The sequence below is a fragment of the Tachypleus tridentatus genome, chromosome 7 (genome assembly GCF_004210375.1).
Source record: "Tachypleus tridentatus isolate NWPU-2018 chromosome 7, ASM421037v1, whole genome shotgun sequence".
NCBI classification, from domain to species: Eukaryota; Metazoa; Arthropoda; class Merostomata; order Xiphosura; family Limulidae; genus Tachypleus; species Tachypleus tridentatus.
Window position 1 is genome coordinate 185,532,322 of NC_134831.1, and position 22,697 is coordinate 185,555,018.

The 22,697-nt window shown below is 30.6% G+C and overlaps 1 protein-coding gene across 5 annotated transcripts in view; it reads left to right on the forward strand.

Moving 5' to 3' along the window:
* The window catches only part of LOC143257484 (cilia- and flagella-associated protein 206), a 93,067-nt gene that overhangs the window by 20,103 nt on the left and 50,267 nt on the right, over positions 1-22,697 (forward strand). For 2 of the 5 annotated variants that reach the window (XM_076516240.1, XM_076516239.1), the window contains 5 exons: positions 4,242-4,288; positions 5,422-5,610; positions 8,789-8,947; positions 14,553-14,645; positions 20,983-21,119. In XM_076516240.1, coding sequence (XP_076372355.1) covers positions 4,264-4,288; positions 5,422-5,610; positions 8,789-8,947; positions 14,553-14,645; positions 20,983-21,119 — 603 coding nt within the window. In that variant the 5' untranslated portion in view covers positions 4,242-4,263. Of the gene's footprint in view, positions 1-2,954; positions 3,046-4,241; positions 4,289-5,421; positions 5,611-8,788; positions 8,948-14,552; positions 14,646-20,982; positions 21,120-22,697 lie in introns of all 5 variants that reach the window. The other 3 variants (XM_076516238.1, XM_076516235.1, XM_076516237.1) reach the window with 3 other exon arrangements.

Below are 22,697 nucleotides of genomic sequence, written 5' to 3' on the forward strand. Positions count from 1 at the left end.
ATCATATTATATTAAAATTAACATTACAGTTATTAATCACACCAACTCCAATGTTACTAAAATACTTATTTTTTAATTCTGATCAAGTTTCTCTCCCAACATTACAGTATAGATATGTGAGTATGGCTCTGATCCACAGCTTTGTTGTGAGCTAATATCTCATATTTCATAATCACTCTGTACATCATAACCTGCATATTTACATGAACCTCTTGTTGGTGCATATGTATCAGGTCATTGCACAAGTAACATCCCAAAATTTAATACAGAAAGTGCATCATCATGTCTGTCTATGTAGAAGGATTTAATGACTAAAATATGTAGTAGAACCTGTATAAAAATCTTCAGACAAGTGAAAGAAACTTACCCAACTCCACTTTTTCAGATCATTAATGAAATAAACCCTTATGAAGGTGGATGTGTCTGAGTAGCACATTAGGCATATAATGCTTTATGAGTTTAAAAAAGGCAATAATGCAGCAGAAACTACACGAAACATTCAAGGTGTTTATGGTGTGGAGTTTCTCAGTGAAAGAAAATGTTGAATGTAGTTTAAGAAAATCAGATTAGATGACTACAGCTTAAGTGATGTGCCATGTTCAGGTTGTTCTGTTGAGTTTAATGATGACTTGTTGCTGGCTGCACTTGATGAAGATTGTACTGTAACAGTTGAAGAACTAGTACAGAAGGTTAATTCAACCCATTCAACAGTTCACCATCATCTGCAACAGCTTGGAAAGGTGTCAGAACATGGAAAATGGATCCCCCATGATTTGACAGAAGCCAACCTTAGAGTAACAGTGGATATTTGTGCTACTCTGCACTCTGCTAAATGTAACTCACCTTTTTTGGACAGGTTAGTGACTGGAGATGAAAAATGGATATATTATAAAAATGTTAAGCACTGCAGACAATGGCTCAGTGCAGGTAAACTGGCTAAAGCACAACCCAAATGGACCTCCACCCTAGGAAAGTCTTGTTAAGTATTTGATGGGATACATTTTGAGTTGCTGCCACTAAATGTAATGATTACATCAGACTGCTATTGTCAACAGTTAGAGCACTTGAATGTTGCACTGAAAGAAAAATGGCCTGTTTTGATCAATTGTAAAGGTATTGTGTTACATCAAGATAATGCAAGGATCACATCTCTAAGGAAAGAAGAGCTAGACTGGAAAAAACTTCCACATCCTCCTTATTCTCCAGACCTTGCCCCATCTGAGTATCATATATTCCAAAGTTTGTAGAACTATCTTGATGGAAAAAGAGCTTGAAACATATGAAGATGTCAAAACTACCATCTCTACATTCTTTTCCTACAAACCCCAAGAAGCTTGTGAATCGTTGGCAGGAAGTAATTAATAATAATGGAACATACATTATTGATTAAATAACATTAAAAGCATTTGAAATCCTTTCTCTTCTTCTAAACCTAAAACACATTATTTTTCAGCATATCTGTTGATCACAGTATATGTATACATATTGTGAAGTAATTTTATAGGACTACTGTTTTCACTATCATGGCTAGGTGGTTAAGGCATTCAACTCGAAATCTGAGGGTTGCAGGTGTGAATCCCCTTCACACCAAACATGCTCACCCTTTTGGCTGTGGGGGCATTATAATGTGATGATCAATTGCACTATTCATTGGTAAAAGAGTAGCCCAAGAATTGGCAGTGGGTGGTGATGACTAGCTGTTTTCCCTCTAGTCTTCCACTGCTAAATTATGGATGGCTAGCACAGATAGCCTCATGCACAACATTTATATTTATGTATTTAACATATATATTCAGTAAATTATAATACTTTATATTATAGTAACCAAGTCCAGTTATGCAGTAGTTTTATCTAATAGTGAATTGTAGTTCAGTCATAGATGTTTTCAAATGTTCAGTTGTAAATGGTAGTCAGTTACGTTGCCTTCCTATTCAAAATAAGTTATCTATTTAGCCACCTAGTCAAATTATCTACTGTATGTTTTACTTATTACTTTTGGGATTTAACAGTATGAATAAGTAAGTCTGAGTGTCATTTCAACACCAGTTCTTTAATAATGAACATTGTTGGTTACTGTGTAGTGTGGAGTATCAATCTCATATCTGCTGAAATTGCAGATTATTTTTGATGGAATTGATCTGATAATTCACTCTACAACTTTGTTATCAAGAACTGTGGAGTTTTGTATCAAGTCACTATTTCTTTCTCAACTTTTTTTTTAGCCTATAAACATGTACAACTTCTCTGAATAATTTCTTCAGTGTCATTTTATACATGGATGATTTTAAGTATTATATGATACAGGTTTATAATGTGTTTTTACCTGATAATAAGTTTACTTAACTCTCTTTAAACAACTTATCAGTTAGGATCATGTTTTCCTTTACAACCATTCATGTTATAGTACCATTGACCACATATCATTGTCTTGAAGATGTTCTTGATATTAGTTCTGAGTAGTGTTGCATAATATATCCTATTAAAGTACATAGGCTAAAATATTTAACATAGTTAATATTATTGCTTGAAATCAGTATCGTATATTTTATTATTGGGAGTGACAATGTGTGCAATGTTAAAGAAATATTCAATAATCACTGTAATAAAATGGAAGATGGAAAATACTTAATGAAAATTTAAAATGTACTTACTGTTGGATATACAGAGTATAATGGTTACATTATAATTGTTGTACCTGATGATGCCAGGTTAATCTGATGAAACGTTGTAACCATAGATGTTATACTTTGTATGTCTGAAAAAAAGTAAGTTTTTTTTCACGTTAGGATATTTCTTTTAATTATTGTTTAATAAAAATATTTCATGTTCACCTGGTTTTCAAAATGTTTTGTGTTTATGGACACTTACAAAACTGGTTTTATTCTATATATTTGTAAAACTGACATTTTAATTGATATAGATACAGATTTTGAAAGAGAGTTTTTAATAAACAGGATTGCGTCAAATGGATTTTGAATCCACAACAACCTTGTATGGATACAATCAAGATGCAAATATATATGGACCTGAACTACATTACAAGATGTATGTTATAAATTTGTATATATTTTACAGATGTTTCATTGTACAACATCTAATTTGTTACATTTCTTGTTTGTTTTTAGGCCTTAACCACTTTTAGTATGTGTTAAGTTTTGTAATATTTCAAAGGAGTATAATTTTTAAAACTTATTGAGAACACTTATCACATTAGAAAATCAGGCAGTCCTCTCGGTATGCTTTATTTCAACCCTATAACTGCCCCCACAACTTTTTTTTTGAAAAAGTATAATTCAGTGAGGCTGAATTGTTCCAGCTAATAGTCACATGTTTTTCAAATGTAATGTCTGTTGCATAGACATAACTACTTCTAACGAAAAAAATTAGTGACTTTCAAACCAAAGCTTGCTCTTACTCACATGACTTTTGATAAAAAGTCTTTAAATTTAACTCAATGTTTTATGGGTTTTTTCCAGTTATACTAGCTTGTTAATGTCTTATTGACATTAATTAAGAAATGAATGATGTTTTTTCTCTTTGGTGTTGTTTGCCATTACTTAAGAATAAGTTAACTGGTGAATTTTATTTATTTTTTACAGTATGAATATGCAACTTAAAGGTTCAAGAGGGTTTTCATTTATATTATTTAAGAGTAACATTTCACTTTTTCTGTTGGTACAGTGGTTTGTTAAGTGTAAAGGTCAGCTGTAATAGATCCCTCTAAAATGTGTACCACTATCTCTTTAACAAAAATTGTAGCCACACTTGATTGCCAAATGTTTAGTGGTGCTTGTTATTTATATTTTCAACAGTCAGCTAATTCATGACATTTAAACAAACATTTTATTTTTAGTCTTATGCATTTATTACAAGCCAATATCTCAGTAATATTAACTCTTTCAATTTGACACTTAATGAGTAATAAACACACACTGCCAATCAAAGTTAAACTGGTTGTTGTGTAGTTTACAAATACCACATGTGTCACTCACTTGTAGGGTATATTTCATCTTCACAAAATGTTTAAGTTTCTGTATGAAACATATTAAACCTGGTTTAAGTCATATGCTGGTTAAACCCAAGGTATTGCTTTATACAGCATAGTCCAGTCTTGCAGACTGTCTACTGTTTCATGAGACAGTTGTGTCTTGCTTTAGCTTGAGTATGTTGGCAATGCTGCATTTGTCATGTGGAGCAGAGGTATTTTTGTATACTTATGACTGTGTTTTTGTATTTGACAGTGATAGAGAGAGGGTATGGAACATGAGAACAGTTTTGATGTTTTCAGGCAAGTTCTTTTTTGATTCAAAAGGGTCAAGATATGGTCTCAAATTATTGTATTTGTTTTCTTTATCTATCAGGTTGTTATTTATATACACATCTTTTATGTTAGTTGATCTTCACTAATAGTTACCAGTTTAAGGTTTTTGTGTATTTTAATTTTCTCTTATTTAAATACACTTTATATTATTTTACTCATAACTTCACAACCACTATCACAATAGTTTCACAACTAGACTTATCACATAAAATGTATTTTTTTCTTCCTCTTGTAAATAAAGTTTGTTTTCATTTCAACTTGGTATTAAATTTTTGTGTCTTTCTTTTTTGCACCTGTAATTAATAGTAGCATCTCTCCTTCTTCATACCAAGTTTGAATTTCTCATTATTGCATAAATCAGATAAGTGTGTGCTTGGTTAATCCTTGGAATATCACAGCTCATCTCATTAGATACAAAATTTCAATGCTATTCACTAGCTTCTAATTACTGTAGAAGTGATAATTAGTTTGTGCCTTCAATCCAAAGATGGTGCTTCTCATACGTACTGACCAAAGAGTTTTTTGTGTTGTGGCAAAACTTGTGGCATGGTAGAGTCAAACTGGTTTAAGATTGAGATCAGAGAACCTGTGTTTGAATTGGAGAAGTTTGTTATTGGATGTTCTTTTCACACACTTCTAAATTGAAGCTGTTTTTTGTGGGAAAATGTGGTGTAACCCAGTTTTATCAGTCCTGTTAAAAATGCCAGTCACTATATCATGTAGTGGTTCAGAAATACAAAATGATACTAAAAGTATGATATAGTGTAATAGAATAAATAAAAAGAATCAGAGAGGTTATTTAAAAAAATTGAGAAAGGTAGAAACACACACACACAGATGTATATATAGAGAGATATAATAATCAGTAATCAGAATTTGTGTGTTTAAAAACCTAATTCATGATTATAGACACATTGTAAACATCAGTGTATAGTACACTGTGTTATGTAGTGAGTAAAGGATGAAATTTTTTTAATATCTTAAGAATTCATATGTGAAGTAAACTTCAAATGTTTTTATTATATATATATATATATATGAAGGAAAATGTTATAATACTTGTTGAAAATGTCTTCTTTTTTTTAAATATATTTAAACAGATGATTTTATCCAAAAGCACCACAGTATAGTGTGCTCAAAGCTACAATCTGTACTGCAAGAGATCATAGATACTCGAGCAAGAACCAAGCAACAGTTGGAATTACTTTACAGTAAAATAGTGTCTTATTTATTAATGAAGACAGGTTTGGGAAATCCAAATGAAACTGGTGCTGTGAGAGAAACAACTGGTAAGTTTATTCTTGTGTAACTATAATTCTATTGCTCAAATAATATATGCCTTCCCGTAGAAAAGTACTTTCACAAACTAATGTGTGAAAGGAAGTGTGTTTTGGAATGTGAAATTAATCCAAAATACAATTTTTTATTTCTAAAACTACTGCAAAAAATAACATGAAAACGTTATTGTTTATCCTAAATAGCGTAAAGCTTGTGACAGTATGTATCTGTTTACACTTAATTGTATTGTTTTATAGTATTTGAACTGTATCTAACTAATAATGCCACCACACAATGTATGAATCACTCAGCAAAGATGCTGCTCAAGGTACTGTATTAAATTATGTAATACACATGAGCTGCTCATAAAGAATTATTGTTGTTATTACTTTTTGTTATCTTACCTAATCTGATTTTTTTAATCTAATAAGTTTACACTTTATTACACAAAGTTTCATTTTGTTTATTTTTATATAAAAAATAAAGAATACATGTAAAATATAGTACTTACCTGAGCCCTCATGTTTTTGCTGTCGACTATTAATGAAACTTAAGCTTATTTTTTTAAACTAAAGGTATTAGTGCACCACATTTCTGTTTAATTAAATAATGCACCTAAGAACACAATAATAGCATGCACAAATCAAATAGTGTCCTGTAATTGTTATAATTTTTCTGCTTTCTAACTACATGATAATAACCTTTAAAAATTCATCTGAGCTTTTCAGTTTGAATAATATGAGGGAAAGTTTGAACTGAAAGAAAAATAAATGTTTCTCTGCACAAAACAATAAAAAGAGAATTAGAATACATCATTTGACAGATTAAAACTTTGAGTTTCTAGTTGTTATAAATAATATAGTATAAAATGTAGAAAGAGAAGTATTTTTAATTTGTGAAAGAGGGATGTGACAAATGAGTGTGGCTAGTAGTCTGATTGTCTATTTTATGGCTGAGTAATTAAATAAAATTGAGGTTATAAGCATTGTGCTTTACTTAAGGAAAATCTATATTATAATAAATAATTTATATTAATTTTATACTTTTTGGGGAGATTGAAGATTTCTTAACATGTTTGCTTATCAATTTAAGAACTTAAAACTTCCATTAAAATTTGATTTATTAAGTACACCTGGATGCCAAGTTTAATAAAGTAGTTCAATTAAATTTTGAATCTCACTCTTAAAAAGTTGTGGCATGCACACTTTTACCTGTTATGTACATCTAGCTTTTGTTTCTTTAGTAGGGATTCTTTTAGTTTATGTACTAAGTAATCTTATATGAAAGCCTGAATACAATTTTTATATCAAAACTAAAATCATTAAATAGGTAGTAATTTCATTGGCAATTTCTGGCATAAAGGGGAATGAAACAAATTTTTTATATTTTAAGTTGTTGATAGATGAAAAGTTAGAGTTAACATTTTTTTATGATTTTGAAATTTAATAAGAACCTTAGCTATGGTGTTGGAATTTAGACCTGCAGATACTTTAAGTTTTTGTTGTGGATGCATATTTGTACAGAGTTATTTATATAAAGGAAGATGGAAGATATTTTTTGTGACAAGTGGTGATTAGACCATAATACAGATCATACCTGAAGAAGAGAGACTAATATTCTGTTGAAGTATGTAGTACAGGGTGTTTGGAAAGTCACTGTACAGTTTTGTCTGTTAATAAGTATATAAGTGTACAGTGGCTTTCCAAACACCTTGTATAATCCACCATCAATACAACTTTTTTTTATGCTTATAAATTGTGATTTCCCTAAATAATATTATATTAGCATAATGTGCTCTCTTTAAAGAAACTTAAAGAAAACATCATTAGCTAAGATAAACTTAGTTTTTAACTGTAATACAGTATCTGTCAACAGAAAGAATACCTATAAAATCATAATAAGAGTATTTAAGCAGACATTGATCTCCTACACGATAACTGTGTAAATCTTTTTATGTTCAATTGTTGTTAATAAAAAAAAAAGATCATTGCCAGTGTGGTTGCATCTCATGTTCCTAGTAACATTCATTTGTTAACAAGTTGATCCTTCTGGTCATAATGTATAGATTGTGTTGAAGTCTCTTTAATTGAAGAAAGAAAAACTAAGCAGAACAGTTCAGAATTATTAAGAGTACTAGTACAAGACAGAGAATAAGATAGGGCAGTATATTTGAATGGTAGTGTAAAATAGGGGAGGAAGTAGATCAGTATCTTTTAAGTGCTTGTATGAGATAGGGAAGGAAGTAGATCAGTATCTTTTAAGTGCTTGTATGAGATAGGGAAGGAAGTAGATCAGTATCTGAGTGCTAGTATAAGGTATAGAAGAAAGTACATCAGTATCTTTGAGTGCTAGTATAAGGTATGGAAGTAAATAGATTAATCTTTTAATGCTAGTATAAGGTAGGGAAGGAAGTAGGTCAATATTTTAATGCTGATATAGGGTAGGGAAGGAAGTAGATCAATATTTTAATGCTGGTATAAGGTAGGGGAGGAAGTAGATTAGTATCTGAGTGCTAGTATAAGGTAGAGAAGGAAGTAGGTCAGCATCTTTGAGTGCTAGTATCATGTAGGGAAGTAAACAGATTAATCTTTTAATGCTGGTATAAGGTAAGGTAGGGAAGGAAGTAGATCAGTGTCTTTAGGTGTGAGTATAAGGTAGGGAAGGAAGTAGATCAGCATCTTTGAGCGCTAGTATAAAGTAAGGAAGGAAGTAGATTAATCTTTTAATGGTGGTATAAGGTAGGGAAAGAAGTAGATCAGTGTCTTTTTGTGCTAGTATAAGGTAAGGAAGAAAGTAGATCAATATCTTTTAGTGTTAGTATAATGTAGGGAAGGAAGTTTTTTTTTAGTTCCTGGATATGACGGCAGTAAGTCAATGGACTTTTAATGCTTAAGTTTAGGATTTGATTCCCTGCAGTGGATACAGATGATGGCCCAATATGACTTTGTTATAAAACAGACAGACAAACAGAGTATATTTACGTGTTGTTATGTAGTTAAATCTATAAATGTACAATTACAGCTGTATCTGTACGATTCAGATGATACACATTTTAACATAATTTTCAGTTTTTTCATAATAAAGTATGTAAAGTATTAAAATATTGATTTTTTATTGTGAGTTTAAAAAATGTTTTCATTTTTGTAAAGAATAAAGTGAGACTTTTATGAGTTTATATATGTTTTGCAGGAGTCCTCCAGAGTGTGTTTCCTCAAACTGAGCTTGGGGCTTTTATGGCCCTTGACAAGGACAACAAAATACAACAGATATCAAAGTTAGCAATGATTGTCACTGGAATCAGACTATATCATCGAGATAGAGGTAGTGGAGGCATTGGAATAGATAATGGTGAGTGTTAATGTTTTACTTTTCTTAACATGTGCAGTCTTTTTTTTAATTACTCTTAGTCAGCTTAAGAAATATGAACTATAAAAGTTATAAAATATATTTTTCATATTTAGTCAAATTAATCACATTGTTGTTCAATGGAAATGCTTTGTATCTTTATCTTTTTGAAACTGTTTTATTTGCAAAACCAGAGAGTTTCACTATATAAAGGAAATATGATATTTCTTGAATTGTACTATGTGGAAATCACATCATATAACATGCTCAAAACATACTATAGTTGTGTACTGTAGCTGTTTGCTCCATAGAAAAGCAATGTATGACAAGTTATTTAATCTGTGTGATTTTTTAATTTTATTTATCTTTGCAACACCTTTTCTTCTATTTTGAGTAGATATAACACCGTGTTTCAGAAATAAAGTCATAACTTGGAATTTACACAAGCTTTATGTGCTTACAAATATTATAGTCTTTCATGTCATCAAACGATTAAATCCTAAAGTCAACCTTTAAATAAAAAAGCCAAATTTCACAGTTAAGTTGTGTTAAAACTGAGTAAATATGACTATTATTTAACATTTTAGCAGCTAGAAAAGCTTTTTATAAGTTAAAATATTTTTGGTACAAAATGAATTAAAATTTATTTAAATATAAGAGTATTGTCCACATGATTTTAGAGCTGTGGGTGAAATATCCTTGGGTATCAGATTCTGAAGATGAACACTTATTAATAACAACACTGCTCACTCAAATAATTACACATTGCCCACATATCTTTGTGTTTCTCCGTTAGTTTTGGATTCATTCAACAAAGATTTCCATGCACAAATGTACCTGTATACTGCCAGTTTTATGCATGAACTTGGAAATATATGCATGAAGGACTTGAGGTTCGAGGCTAGTTTATTGAAATTTTAAATGTACTGCAGCAGGGCAACTGTTGGAAAAATTGATTATTCTGTGATGTTGATTCTCAGAGCATTAATCACCTTATCATTTGTTCTTAAAATTTACTTTTCTGAGGATTTGTTTTGAACCATTTATAACCATTGGATTTTTTTTTATTTTGCAATTCTCTCTGTTTTTGTGACATTTTGTTTCTTTACCTTTATATTTATTTAGTCTAGGTCCCTTTTCAGAGGTAAGTGGCCCTGTAGTTTCTTTCCCTGTCTTCTTGTCCAAATTTATTTGGGTAATCTGTAAATTTTAATTTACTTTATTCTTAAGTGTCCCTTTTTTACAGTTTTAGGTAATGTGGGAGTTTCAGTTTTTCTTGCACCACTGAACTTGTATAATACAACACTGAAAGCTCAAAGCTTTCCTCTAACTGACTGAGACATTAACACAAAGTTTTTCATTTGTCATTTATTAGTTTTCTGTTTTACTATAATAACTGATTCAAGGTAATTGCAACTCTTAAGAGAATGGTTGCTGGATTATAATGTAATGTAACAGAAGTGGGATACCTGATATTGCTTGATTTTACTCTTAACTTTTTGTCATATGTTAAAATAGATGGCTTGAGACTAGGCTATACTCAATTTCCACTGTTATTCTACTTAACAATGGAAATTGTCTTAAAACTTATCCACGTGTTCAAATCTTATGATGAAGTGACTAGATTGAGTAATATCCAGAATTTTTACTTTCATGTTCCTCTTAATAACATTTGTCAATAATTCACTGGTATGATTTTCCTTTTATTGTTCCTCATACATTATCTCACATGTGAGAGCATGGTAATGAATGTGTTGAAGTTTTTGTCAGACCAAATGAACAAGATCAGCAGTAAAACAAGATGAAATTTTCACAGAAAGTTTGGCTTTCTTAGAATAAAGCATGAACTACCTTCCACAAAAGTCAGAAAAAAAGTCTCCAAAAGCACCAGAACTGTATCCACTATATACATTCTGTTTGAAGCTAACCAGTTAAAAAATGCAAATCAAATTGTAGAAGTATCTCTGTTCAAGTGAAAATTTCAAGGTGGTCCTCTATACATAAGATAAAGTGGGATATAATACAATTCTTCCTTAAAACAGAAGTTTCTGTCTGGACAGTCTGCACATGCCTCATTTCAAGTTCAACATATGATCTGAAATAGATTTACTATGTTTCAAAACTGAAGATAGTAAAATTTGAATAATTCTTCTGAACCAATATATGCTACAGAAGAATAAAACATGTTTTTTCATGCTATGGAAATCTTAGAACCTTTATTATGTAGTCTTTGATTTTTAATTACATAAACTATTTTGACTTCCTTTCAATTTTTTATAACTTTTAGCATATCAAGTGAGGAAGAAATCAAATAATGATGAATGTTTACATTGTATTAATGCTTCCTAGTGGCTAAACAGGTAGTGTGAAGACTTATAATACAAACATTTGATTTTACTATTCATTGTGAGCAGAGTACGGTTATCCCATTCTGTATCTTTGTGCTTAACAACAAACAAAATATTATATTGAAATTACTTTGATTCTACAGATCAGCAGGTCATCACAGCCTATGTACAGTCGTAGGCCAAAGAATGGCATCTGTTAAAACTACATTTTAATATTTGTAGGCATTTTTGTATAAAACATGTCAACTTTATGAAATGCAAGTCACTCATGAAAAAATTGTAAATTGTGTTTTGTCTATTCTAAATTGGGAAACTTATCTGTTTTGACAGTTAAACACTGCATTATAAATTTTAGTAGATAACTGTTGCAATTATATATATATATATATATATATATATATACCATTTCCCATATTGAATTATGTGATGCCAAACATGAAAAACTTAGTGAAGATAATTATTAATTACGCTGCTGTTGGTAATTGTAATGTGACATGAAACTTGGATTCACAGAATCGAGAGACTGAAGGATTGGAATAAATACCAGGATGATTAAAATATTGGTCCTGCATGTTTCTCCATTCTGATTTTTAAATCAGTAGTTCTATAATTTTAGTTTTTCTACATATACATATGATTTAAAATCTTGTTATTCAAAGTAACTATTTTTGTAACATTGGATTCTTTTCCTAGAACAAACTTTTTTCTCTACACATTAATATGTGTGCATAAATTTCTCTCTATATATGTATATATATTTCACAGTCATTTGTATTGCATCAAAGCAATACCTACGATTAATCAGCCTGCTCTGCCCTGACAAGGTGATTATGTAAAAATACAATGTTTTTATTCTAGATGTATGTGCCAAAATACATTATCAAAACGTTTATCAAAACAGTTTATAAAATTATGCTATTTATGTAAAAATATAAATGGTATCACTTTAACCCTCTCACTACAGGTATGTCAGAGTGTGCATGTCATAACCTTTTGCAAATTTACATTCAAAACTTAATTACACTACTTTATCAATATATGCAAATAACATTGACATCAAAACATAGTTGATAAATCAAATTTTAATATTATATAAGTTTTAAGCTTTTAATCTTATTAGGAAATATTTTAAAATGTCCTCAGTCTCTAGTAATAATAAAACCCTGACATTTCTTCTCTATGTTTTCCCTCTTCTCTAATTTATTTATCACCCCATCTCTGAAATACAGAATTTAATGTAAATTACTTATTATTGTATAGATATTATTAAGGTATAGTATAGTTTTTATTATAGTTTTCAATCTTATTTGTTTATGGAACCATAAACTAGAAAATCAGATACACTTGTAATGACCACCGTCACATTCTCTCTTTCACAGTTTACCAATAATTCTTATTGATAGATTGATTAGGCAGAGTATTCATGAATAAATTTGATTGAATGTACAGTAATTGCCTGTTATTGAAATATAAATACAGAAAACATTTTGAAATTCATCCAACTTTTGTCTTCAGGTCAAAAATAAGACATATTTGAAAACTTAGTATTAAAGGCATCAACATAAGATCAGCTCTGCATGGTTTTATGTGATATACCTAATACTGTAGCTGTTTATGAATTTGATAACTATGACAGATAAAAAGGAAGGTATTGCCCAAAGTGATGTAGTGCTTAATAAACAGTGCCATGTCCTTTTAAATATTATGAGTAACTTGAAAGTTAGATTTCACTGTTTGGGTAATCATTAAATACTAGTAGTCAAAGTAAATTAAATTGTATAGGCAGCCTTACAATATTTATGAGTTTACAGGAATATTAATGAATGGCAAAGTATGTTAAATAATGTTATTTACTTTGTTGAAGCTCCTCAATAGCCCAGTGGTAAAGCCCAGGGCTTATAATGAAACAAATTGATTTTTGCCACCTACAGTGGGCAGATAAAACATTGTATAGCTTTGTGTTTAACAAATACACTTTGTTGGATGGGAGAATTCAAATTTTATCTTTGCATTTACAGTAGAAATATTTATATTCTGAAATAATTTGTTTTTGTTTTAAAAAAAATTAAGTTTTATTTGAGAAGCATCAACATAAACTCAACTGGTCTACTTATTACTATGTGTTTAGGCAAGTCCATGTACTTGAGTTAAGAATAATGAACTTTAAACACTCTTCAAATGTTATTTTGATAGTTTTTGCTTAAACATAACTAGTTATTTTGTAATTACAATTTTATCAGCACCAGGATCTAGATTACATTGTGAAGTATTCTGAAATATTAATTTATTACAGTAAATCACAGATGCTTGAGGATCACAGGCTCAAATCCCTCTCTTATCAAACATGCTCTCCTTTTCAGCTATGGGGACATTATAATGTGACAGTCAATCTCACTATTCATTGGTGAAAGAGTAGTCCAAGAGTTAGCAGTGGGTGGTGTTTACTAGCTACCTTCCCTCTAGTCTTTCACTGGTAAATTAGGGACATTTAGTGCAGAAAACCTTCTTGTAGCTTTGCATAAAATTCAAACCAAAACCGATATTGTTCCAGTTTTAGAAGACTGTACACTATATGTTATTATAAATATAAATGATGTTGTGGACCAAATCAATCTGTGGTGATGGTATCAGATGATGTTATTGTATTTAAAAACATATCAAATTAGGGCTTAAAGTTAACAGTATCTATATTAATAAAGGAATAAAACCTGTATGAAGAATAACCTTGCTCATAAAGTCAAAACTGTTTTACAATAATCATTCTACCATAACTCATGAATATTTTTCCTACAATGTATACTTGAAAAGTTGTTATATTCACAAACTGCAGATGGTAGTGTGTGTGTTTTTCTTATAGCAAAGCCACATCGGGCTATCTGCTCAGCCCACCGAGGGGAATCGAACCCCTGATTTTAGTGTTGTAAATCTGGAGACATATCGCTGTACTAGCGGGGGCACAGATGGTAGTACTTGTGCAGTATACACTTTTTAAAATAATGCTTGTGCCCCAGGTCATTCAGTGGAGTTGTTATGGAAATTGTCACATCACAAATGAGTGTGAATACATTATTGTGTTTGAACTTCTTTTATATTTTAATATAATTTTGTTTGATTTTATGAAGACAATTATACAAAGATACAGTGATAAATTTTTACCTGAATTATTTTCCACAGCATTAATACCTACTTCCATTAAGTAGTTGTTGGTGTTAGTAAATGAGTTTTATTTGCAAGATATTTTTATTTCATTGTTTTTACAGTTGATACAACTCTTCAAGTTAATGCAACAAAGTTGGTTGGTACACTTGAATCTAAGCTTAAGAAGACAAAGGACCTCATTTATAATCTAATAAGTAAGTGCTTTCTGTGATAAGTTAACACAGATAAACAAATATGCATTATGATGAGCAGATGTATGTATTCTATATTAACAATAAGAATTTGACTTATAATTGATTTTATGAACTAATAATTAAGCAAAAGAATATGAAACTACAACATTATCAGTGAGTCATCATGTTAAATAACAGTACCTTTACAAGTGCTTTCTTAGCAATCACATTAACTCTATACATCCCAACATTAACTTCACATGTGAACAGGAAGAAAGCAATCAAATATCATTTCTTAACCTCAAAATTACAAGAACCGACACACAATTCAAAACAGAAATCCACTGAAAAATCACCCATACTGGACTATACATTCCTTGGGACTCAGCACATGAAACAAAACATAAACTCAACATACTAAGAAACCAAATAAATACAGCCATAAAACTATGCTCACCAGATAAAATTAACGATGAATTAGACAAAATAAAACAATACTTCATCAACATCAATAAGTTTCCTCCACAAACCGTAGAAAACATTATACGCACACACCTAGACAGAAAGCAAAATCAACCAACTAAAGTAAATACAGCTCACGAATCAAAAAACCATGAAACCATATACTGCTGTATACCATATATTCCTGACATCAGCAAACAAATAACCAACATTTGGCAAAATTAGTAACAAAATATGACATTCCAGTTAATACCAAATTTATTCAAAACCCGCACAAAACTGAGGTCTATACTATGTAAAAACTACACTGACAAACACCACACCAACATTATTTATAAAATACAATGTGATAACCGCCACGACTTCTATATTGGAGAAACAAGTAGAAAAATGGAAACCAGATTCAAAGAACATAAAAAGTCACCTTCACACGTTTTCAAACACTGCAAGTCAAATAAACACAACATAACCATAGAAAACACTCAAATACTAAATAAAGAAACAAACATAAACAAACGCAAAATTAAAGAAGCCTTACTTATACAACAACTTAAACCCAAAATAAACCAATATAAAGGAACGCCTTTATACCTATATTAATATAATAAAATAAATAAAATTATATATTCAAACATCTAATACCGCTCTCTACATTTCGACACACACGGTTACACAACCCCTTTCAAACATGTGGTCAGCTTCCGGTCAGTTACCTCTTTCTTTGCGAACCTGACGATGACCGAAGAAGGTCGAAACGTTGTTCGCTCTTCTATGTAAAATATTTTCTCAACCCAAACGAGCCGTTTTTGCATACAAGTGCTTTCTTAGTTTCACTTAGATTTGTAGTTGGAACTTGCACCTAGCAATTTTTGTTCCTCTGGTAATGTTACACTGTATCTGAGGCAGTGGTGTTGGAAATCTATACAAAATTGATGGCGCCCTAATTACAGACGAGTACAAGCAGATTATTATCCATTATGTCATTCACTCAGGTGCAATGTTGGGCAAGGATTCATTTTCCAGCAAGACAAGTTAAAAAGAATGCAATAAATGTGGTTTAGTGATACACAAAAAAAAATAACTGAACACTTAAAACCATAAAATGACCTACAAAAGTTTCCATTATGAATATTGTTAAGGCTTTATTGGCTAATATGGAAATTGAGTATGGCTAATGGTGTTCAAACAAATTATCTATATTGTGTGGAGTGTTACAGCACATCTGGAACAATGTTTAAAGGTAATACAGTGTAAAAGAAGTACAAAATATTAGTATATAGCACAAGTTATTCAAATTTGTGTTTAAGTAATGTTTTGAACTATGATATATTGATCATTTAGGTACTGTTACTTATTGTTTGTAATGCATTGTACTGTGATATATTGATCATTTAGGTACTGTTACTTATTGTTTGTAATGCATTGTACTGTGATATATTGATCATTTAGGTACTGTTACTTATTGTTTGTAATGCATTTTACTGTGATATATTGATCATTTAGTTATTGTTACTCATTGTTTGTAAGGCATTGTACTGTTATATATTGATCATTTAGTTACTGTTACTCATTGTTTGTAATGCATTGTACTGTAATGTATTGATCATTTAGTTACTGTTACTTATTGTTTGTGACTCCTGCAGGAGGATCACCCATGTGTGTCTAAAATTATTTCCATTACTGTGGGTGTATAAATATATATATGTGTGTGTGAAAGAGAATATTTCTTAAGTTCAAGCTTAGGCTTGTTGTTTATTTCTTTAATGTTTAAGCCACATTTACCTGGTTACTAAAGCCAATCACAACTACAAATATCTTCCAGGTAAAAAAGTTACTTTCAAACAGGAACTTAATTATAGAAAATTACAATCATTCTTTACTTTGCAGAACGTGTACTTACTAAAGCATTTTGAACTGTCACAGTTTATATAAATACAGTTTAAATTATGATAACATAGCTAATGAAAATAGCTATTTGTTCATATGTTTCTTAACTAAGTATAAGATCTATTGTATTTTTACTGTAGTGAAATCATGACTCTTGCCATACACTTGCTTGTAAGTTTAAGATTTTAAGATTTTCCTAAGTTATATATGTTTCTGCAGTTTTTCCCAAACTGAGCAGGCTCTACTTTTGAGAAATACAGAACTAAAAAAGCATCAGAATTAGATCAGTTTTTACAACAGTGGATCAGAAGTTAATTTTCATAAGTTTAATTTATTCATATTACATATATACATGTATACAAATATAGCTTTTTTAGAGATCTCACACCTCTGAGATAGGAATACGTGTATGTTATATGTATTGATCAATGCTAATTATGAATCGAGTTACCTACTATAATGATGAGAGAAATGTTTATCATTCATACAACATGAGGCACAACTAAAGAGGGAGAATGTTGAAAAGTTAAGCTATTATACTGTTATTGATTTATGAAAGCTATTTGATATTGATGTTACAATTTGTAGTAGTTTGGTTAAATAACACAAAATTAACTAGATCTTGTAATTTTGGTAAGCAAAAGCAAGGTGGTCAAAGTTTTAACTTAAAGTTCAGTGGTGTAAAGTTTACTACGACCTTAAAATAGGCTTGGTACATTTTTTTGGAAAGTCTGTTAAAAGATACTTTGCAAAGTCATTTAACAAAGTTTAGAATTTTATTGGATAGTCAACATTGTTTGAAAAGTTTAATGCTTATGTAAATGAAAGTAAGGGTGAAGATTTGGTATATTTAGATTTTCAGAAAGCATTTGACAAGGTACCACATAAAATACTTGTAAAAAAAAAAAATCTCTATAGGTATGGGGGATAAGGTAGCACATTGGATAGAAGAGTGGCAAGATGAAAAAAACAGAGGGTTGTTTTAAATGGAGTTCAGTGAAACCGAATTAATGTTGTAAGTGGTGTACCTTAAGGCTTAGTCTTAGGAATTTGCACATGAGATTGAGGTCTTGGGTGTTTCTAGCTGTGAAGAGGATGATTTTACTTTACAAAAGGATTTGGATCATTTAGTGAGTTGGGCAAATAAATACCAGATAATGCATGTGGGTTATTGTAATGTGAATTATAAATATAATTTGTATGATAATAACTTTAATAGTGTTTTGAAAGAGATCTTGATGTAATGATTAATCAGTTTTTCAGGTCATCCAAGCAGTGTGATGTTGCTAATGGTAGGGCAAATACAATTTTAGGTTGTATGTACAAGAATATTGAATACAAGTCTAAAGAGGTTATAATTTCACTGCATAGGTCACTATTTAAGGCCACATTTAGAGTATTGTGTTGGAGTATTGAGCTCTTTACTGTTATCATGCCTTGGATGGAGAGATTGTTGTACAAGGAGAGGCTGAAAGCTACCAAATTGTTTTCTCTTGAAAAAAGAAAAGTTATTGGGGATCTGATTGAGGTGTTTAAGATTGTAAAGGGAATTGAAAGTGTTGATGTATCACATTTTTTCATATTTAACAGTGAGAATAGTAGTACAAGGGGATACAAGTATACATTTTGGCAGGGTAGTAATCATTTTCAGGTAAGACTGTTTCAATTTTCTAACAGGCTGGTTGTTCCTTGGAATGGATTGCTTTCAAATGTCATAGAGGCAGTAAATTTAAGTGAGTTTAAGAAAAGTCTTGATAAGGGGTGGCTTTAAGATTTGTTATTTATTTTTCGAAATTAATTTAGGCTAGAGGACTGAACTGCACAGAATGACCAATAGGTCTGAAGTTGTTCCAAAACATTATGCTAACGTCAACAGACATTAAAGAGGCCAATATTCATGGGTAAATGCAACATGTGGCCACCATGAAATCCCAACTTGGCCAATTTGGACACCAGAAAAACAGGGAGAACAATGGATGAGACAAATATTTTTTGTTTGTCAATGTGTTCTTGCCCATATAAAAGTATCTTTGTACTAAATTCCATGGAAATTGGTTAAGACAATCAGGCTGTGTAATTGACCTAAACCCCTAAAAGTATGGGTTTCTTTTTTTTTACCTTTTGGCTGCTATAAAATGGCCAGAAATGGGAAAATTTCACATTTTTGTGTGTGCATGCATATATATATGTTTGAGACCTGTAAAAAAAATATATCTTTGTGCCAAATTCTAAGTAAATGTCTCAAATTAGGCTAAATAATTGATCAAATTGATTTTTATATTTAATTTGATGGCTTAGAAATTTCAGAGGACCTGGAGGTGTTAAAAGACTAAGGTGTTATCACAATAAACTTTTCTTAAAGACAACCGTGAGCCTTTACCCAGTATGACTGTTAAAATTGTTTCTTAAATGTTAAGACTGTACTTTGAAATAGATATTTATCATATGTTTGTGTGTTTATATATATATATATGTGTGTGTGTGTGTGTACATGCATGCGTAAATATTTATTGATGATACAAAAGATGTTTTTTCATAGTTAATTTTCCTTTAAACATCTCTTACTGGGGAATTTCAGAGCTCAGAAAACGTTTTCATGAACAAAAATATGTAACAATATCTGTGGGTTACACAAATCATGACACCTCATCTTGGACAAATGTGTTTAAATAACTTCTGATATGATTGAACTTGTTGAGTTTCCTGATAAATAATTAAGATATAAATAATAGTACCATCTTCCATTTGATTTGCTAGTTTGTTGGATGTATAATTAACCAGATTATAGGCTCAGTAATATCTTTGTGAGTGTGTTGCATATAAATTTTAAATTTCTTTCCACTATTGCCTAAGTCTGGCATGGCCGAATGGTTACGGTGCTTGACTTGTAATCCGAGGGTCATGGGTTCAAATCCGTGTCACACCAAATATGCCCTCTCTTTCAGCCGTGGGGGTATTATATTGTTACAGTCAATCCCACTATTCATTGGTAAAAGAGTATCCCAAGAGTTGAGAGTGGGTGGTTATGACTAGCTGCCTTCCCTCTAGGTTTACACTGCTAAATTAGAAACAGCTAGCACAGATAGCCCTCAAGTAGCTTTGTGTGAAATTTGAAACAAACCAAACCAATCCACTGTTACCTAATAGGTTTATATTTTTAGCCCATGTTTCTTTTTGTATTTTACAATATTTCCTCTGTAAAAACTTGTGTCATTAATTTTACTTTAAGTGCAGTTAAATGTCTCTATTAAAGCCTATATTTAGACATTTATTGCTAAAGTTAATTTACTTAAATAGCCTAATGTGATGTCTTATGCACATAGTATAAAAGTAGAACAACTTAATTGTGTGTTATTTTACTGTGAAAATTAGTTGCATGTCGCTGTTCAAAGTTCAAGTTATTGCTGAATAACACATTATCATACAAAACTGAAGAACACTATTTGTACAAACCTGTCTCTTACAGGGTTTTTTTTACATGTATAGTGGATCTTTTTATTGTGTGCTGCTACTGTACATTATTGTTTGACTCTATTTTTATCTGTTATTTCTGGATAATTATATTGATACACATGTTTGAGAATTTAACATTTTTATCCTCTTGAAAGACATTCATCTGCATAATTATTTTTAATCTCGATATCAGAACAGTGATTATGTCATGAATTTTATCACATTCATTGCACCAACTAGAAATGTCTTAACTATTTAAGCCTGTTGTTTTTAACGAGCATTACTACATTTATGTAAAATTTAGCTTTCTAACAATATTATCCACTTTACTCTTTATGGTTCTTACCATTATATGACTTGTACAACCAGTTTAAAATTAATTAGATAGCTATGAGTCAAGAAGTTTGATTGCCACCAAGCAGTAAGGAATAAAGCTTGGACATTTATATCTGGCTATAATTTTTAAAACTTCTGTGTAACATAGAACATTTTTTTTTTTTTTAAGGGTATTGGATGAATTATGTTAAAAATTGTCCATTTTTTTTTGTTTACCTAGAAATTTTACAGAAAACTGGAATTATGCCAGCTAAATCTTATAATCATAATGATGAAACATTAACCACTCAGGACACTGAACTAATGGGAGTTTTAGCAAATTTGAGGCAGTATGAAATATTTTTACTGGAGCTCTTGGTGAGTAAACAAAAGTTTGATTTATTATTCATTTGCAGTATATAAAAGTGGATTGTCTTACACTTTTATTGAGTGTTTCAGACAATAGATTGATACTAGCAGATAACGGTACCACAATACTCCTTAGAAATTTTATTCATTCTAATTTCATTTATAACTTTAGACGACATTGACATTATTATAATAGCATTTCATATTACATTTAATTTACAGGTTTAATATGTCGCGTCTGTTTATCTATTGTTTTGTGATGGTAAATTTCCACAAAATTGATGTCTCTTCTTTGCAGAATGAATTCTGATTTAATTTGGTAGGGCAATGAACAAGTCTTAAAAAAATTATTTTTAAATTTTGCAGATGTCAAGGTTTGTCTTTGTTCATTGATATATGTACATAGTTTTCAGGTGTTTCACCTTTTTTAGCAGTTTTTATATTGATTATTTTCTATTTTTAAAGGAAACAGATTTAGTTTTTTGACCTGAAGGTTTCAAAGATTCAATAAAGTATTTTCATTGTTTTAACTTTTAGTTCATTACTTTTAGTGATTGTGTGATTTATCTTTGCTTATCTTTAAATTTACTTTATTTTGCCTTTTAACTTAATATGTCCCAATGCAGTATTCCTTTCCAAAAAACATGTACAATAAACCTACTTTTGTTTTCTTCAGGCCCAGCATGGCCAGGTGGTTAAGGCACTTGACTCGTAATTTGAGGGTCGAGGGTTTGAATCTACGTCATGCCAAACATGCTTACCCTTTCAGCTGTGGGGATGTTATAAGTGGTGGTCAATTCCACTCTTCATTGGTAATAGAGTAGCCTAAGAGTTGGCAGTTGGTGGTGATGACTAGCTGCCTTCCCTCTAGTCTTACCCTGCAAAATTAGGGATGGTTAGTGCAGATAGCCCTTGAGTAGCTTTGAGCAAAATTAAAAAAAAACATTGTTTTCTTCAAGAAATAGAGCATTAATTTTGTAATCAGTTTTACACAAAATTTTGTTTCAATGATTTCACCACTACAAAAACTATGCCTATTCTTCTACATACTAGTTTCTGCAGAGATTACGTAACTTGTACTACATTTATTATTGAGTTACTACAAAATTATATATACATAGAGTTAATAATATGGGAAAAATAAGATATTTTAAGTTACAGAAATGTGAGCTATTGTTTTATTGTCAGTTGTACTTTTATTTTTTAATAATTTTAATTTTAAAATATTGAATCTCTGCTACAGAACCTTACTTCCTCTCATATAATAGCTTTTTATTCAGTGCTGCCATCTATAGGTGAAACTTTTCTTGCTCGCCATTAACCTTAAAACTCCCGCTTACCCTACAATTAATGTGGTTTTGCTGTTTCTTTGCATGCAAGTAAGCACATGGCAATACTCCATCAATAAGAGTGAGACACTCTCTACACAGATGAACCCAAGCTTTCCTTCTTGATTTTGTACAGTAGAGGTAAAATATGTTAAATTTTTCCTTCATGCTTACAATTTAATTTAACATTTTTTGTGGTGTTTAATAAACAACTTCATTGCTTTTCATTGTATTTCTGTAGTTATATACTGTCTGTAGT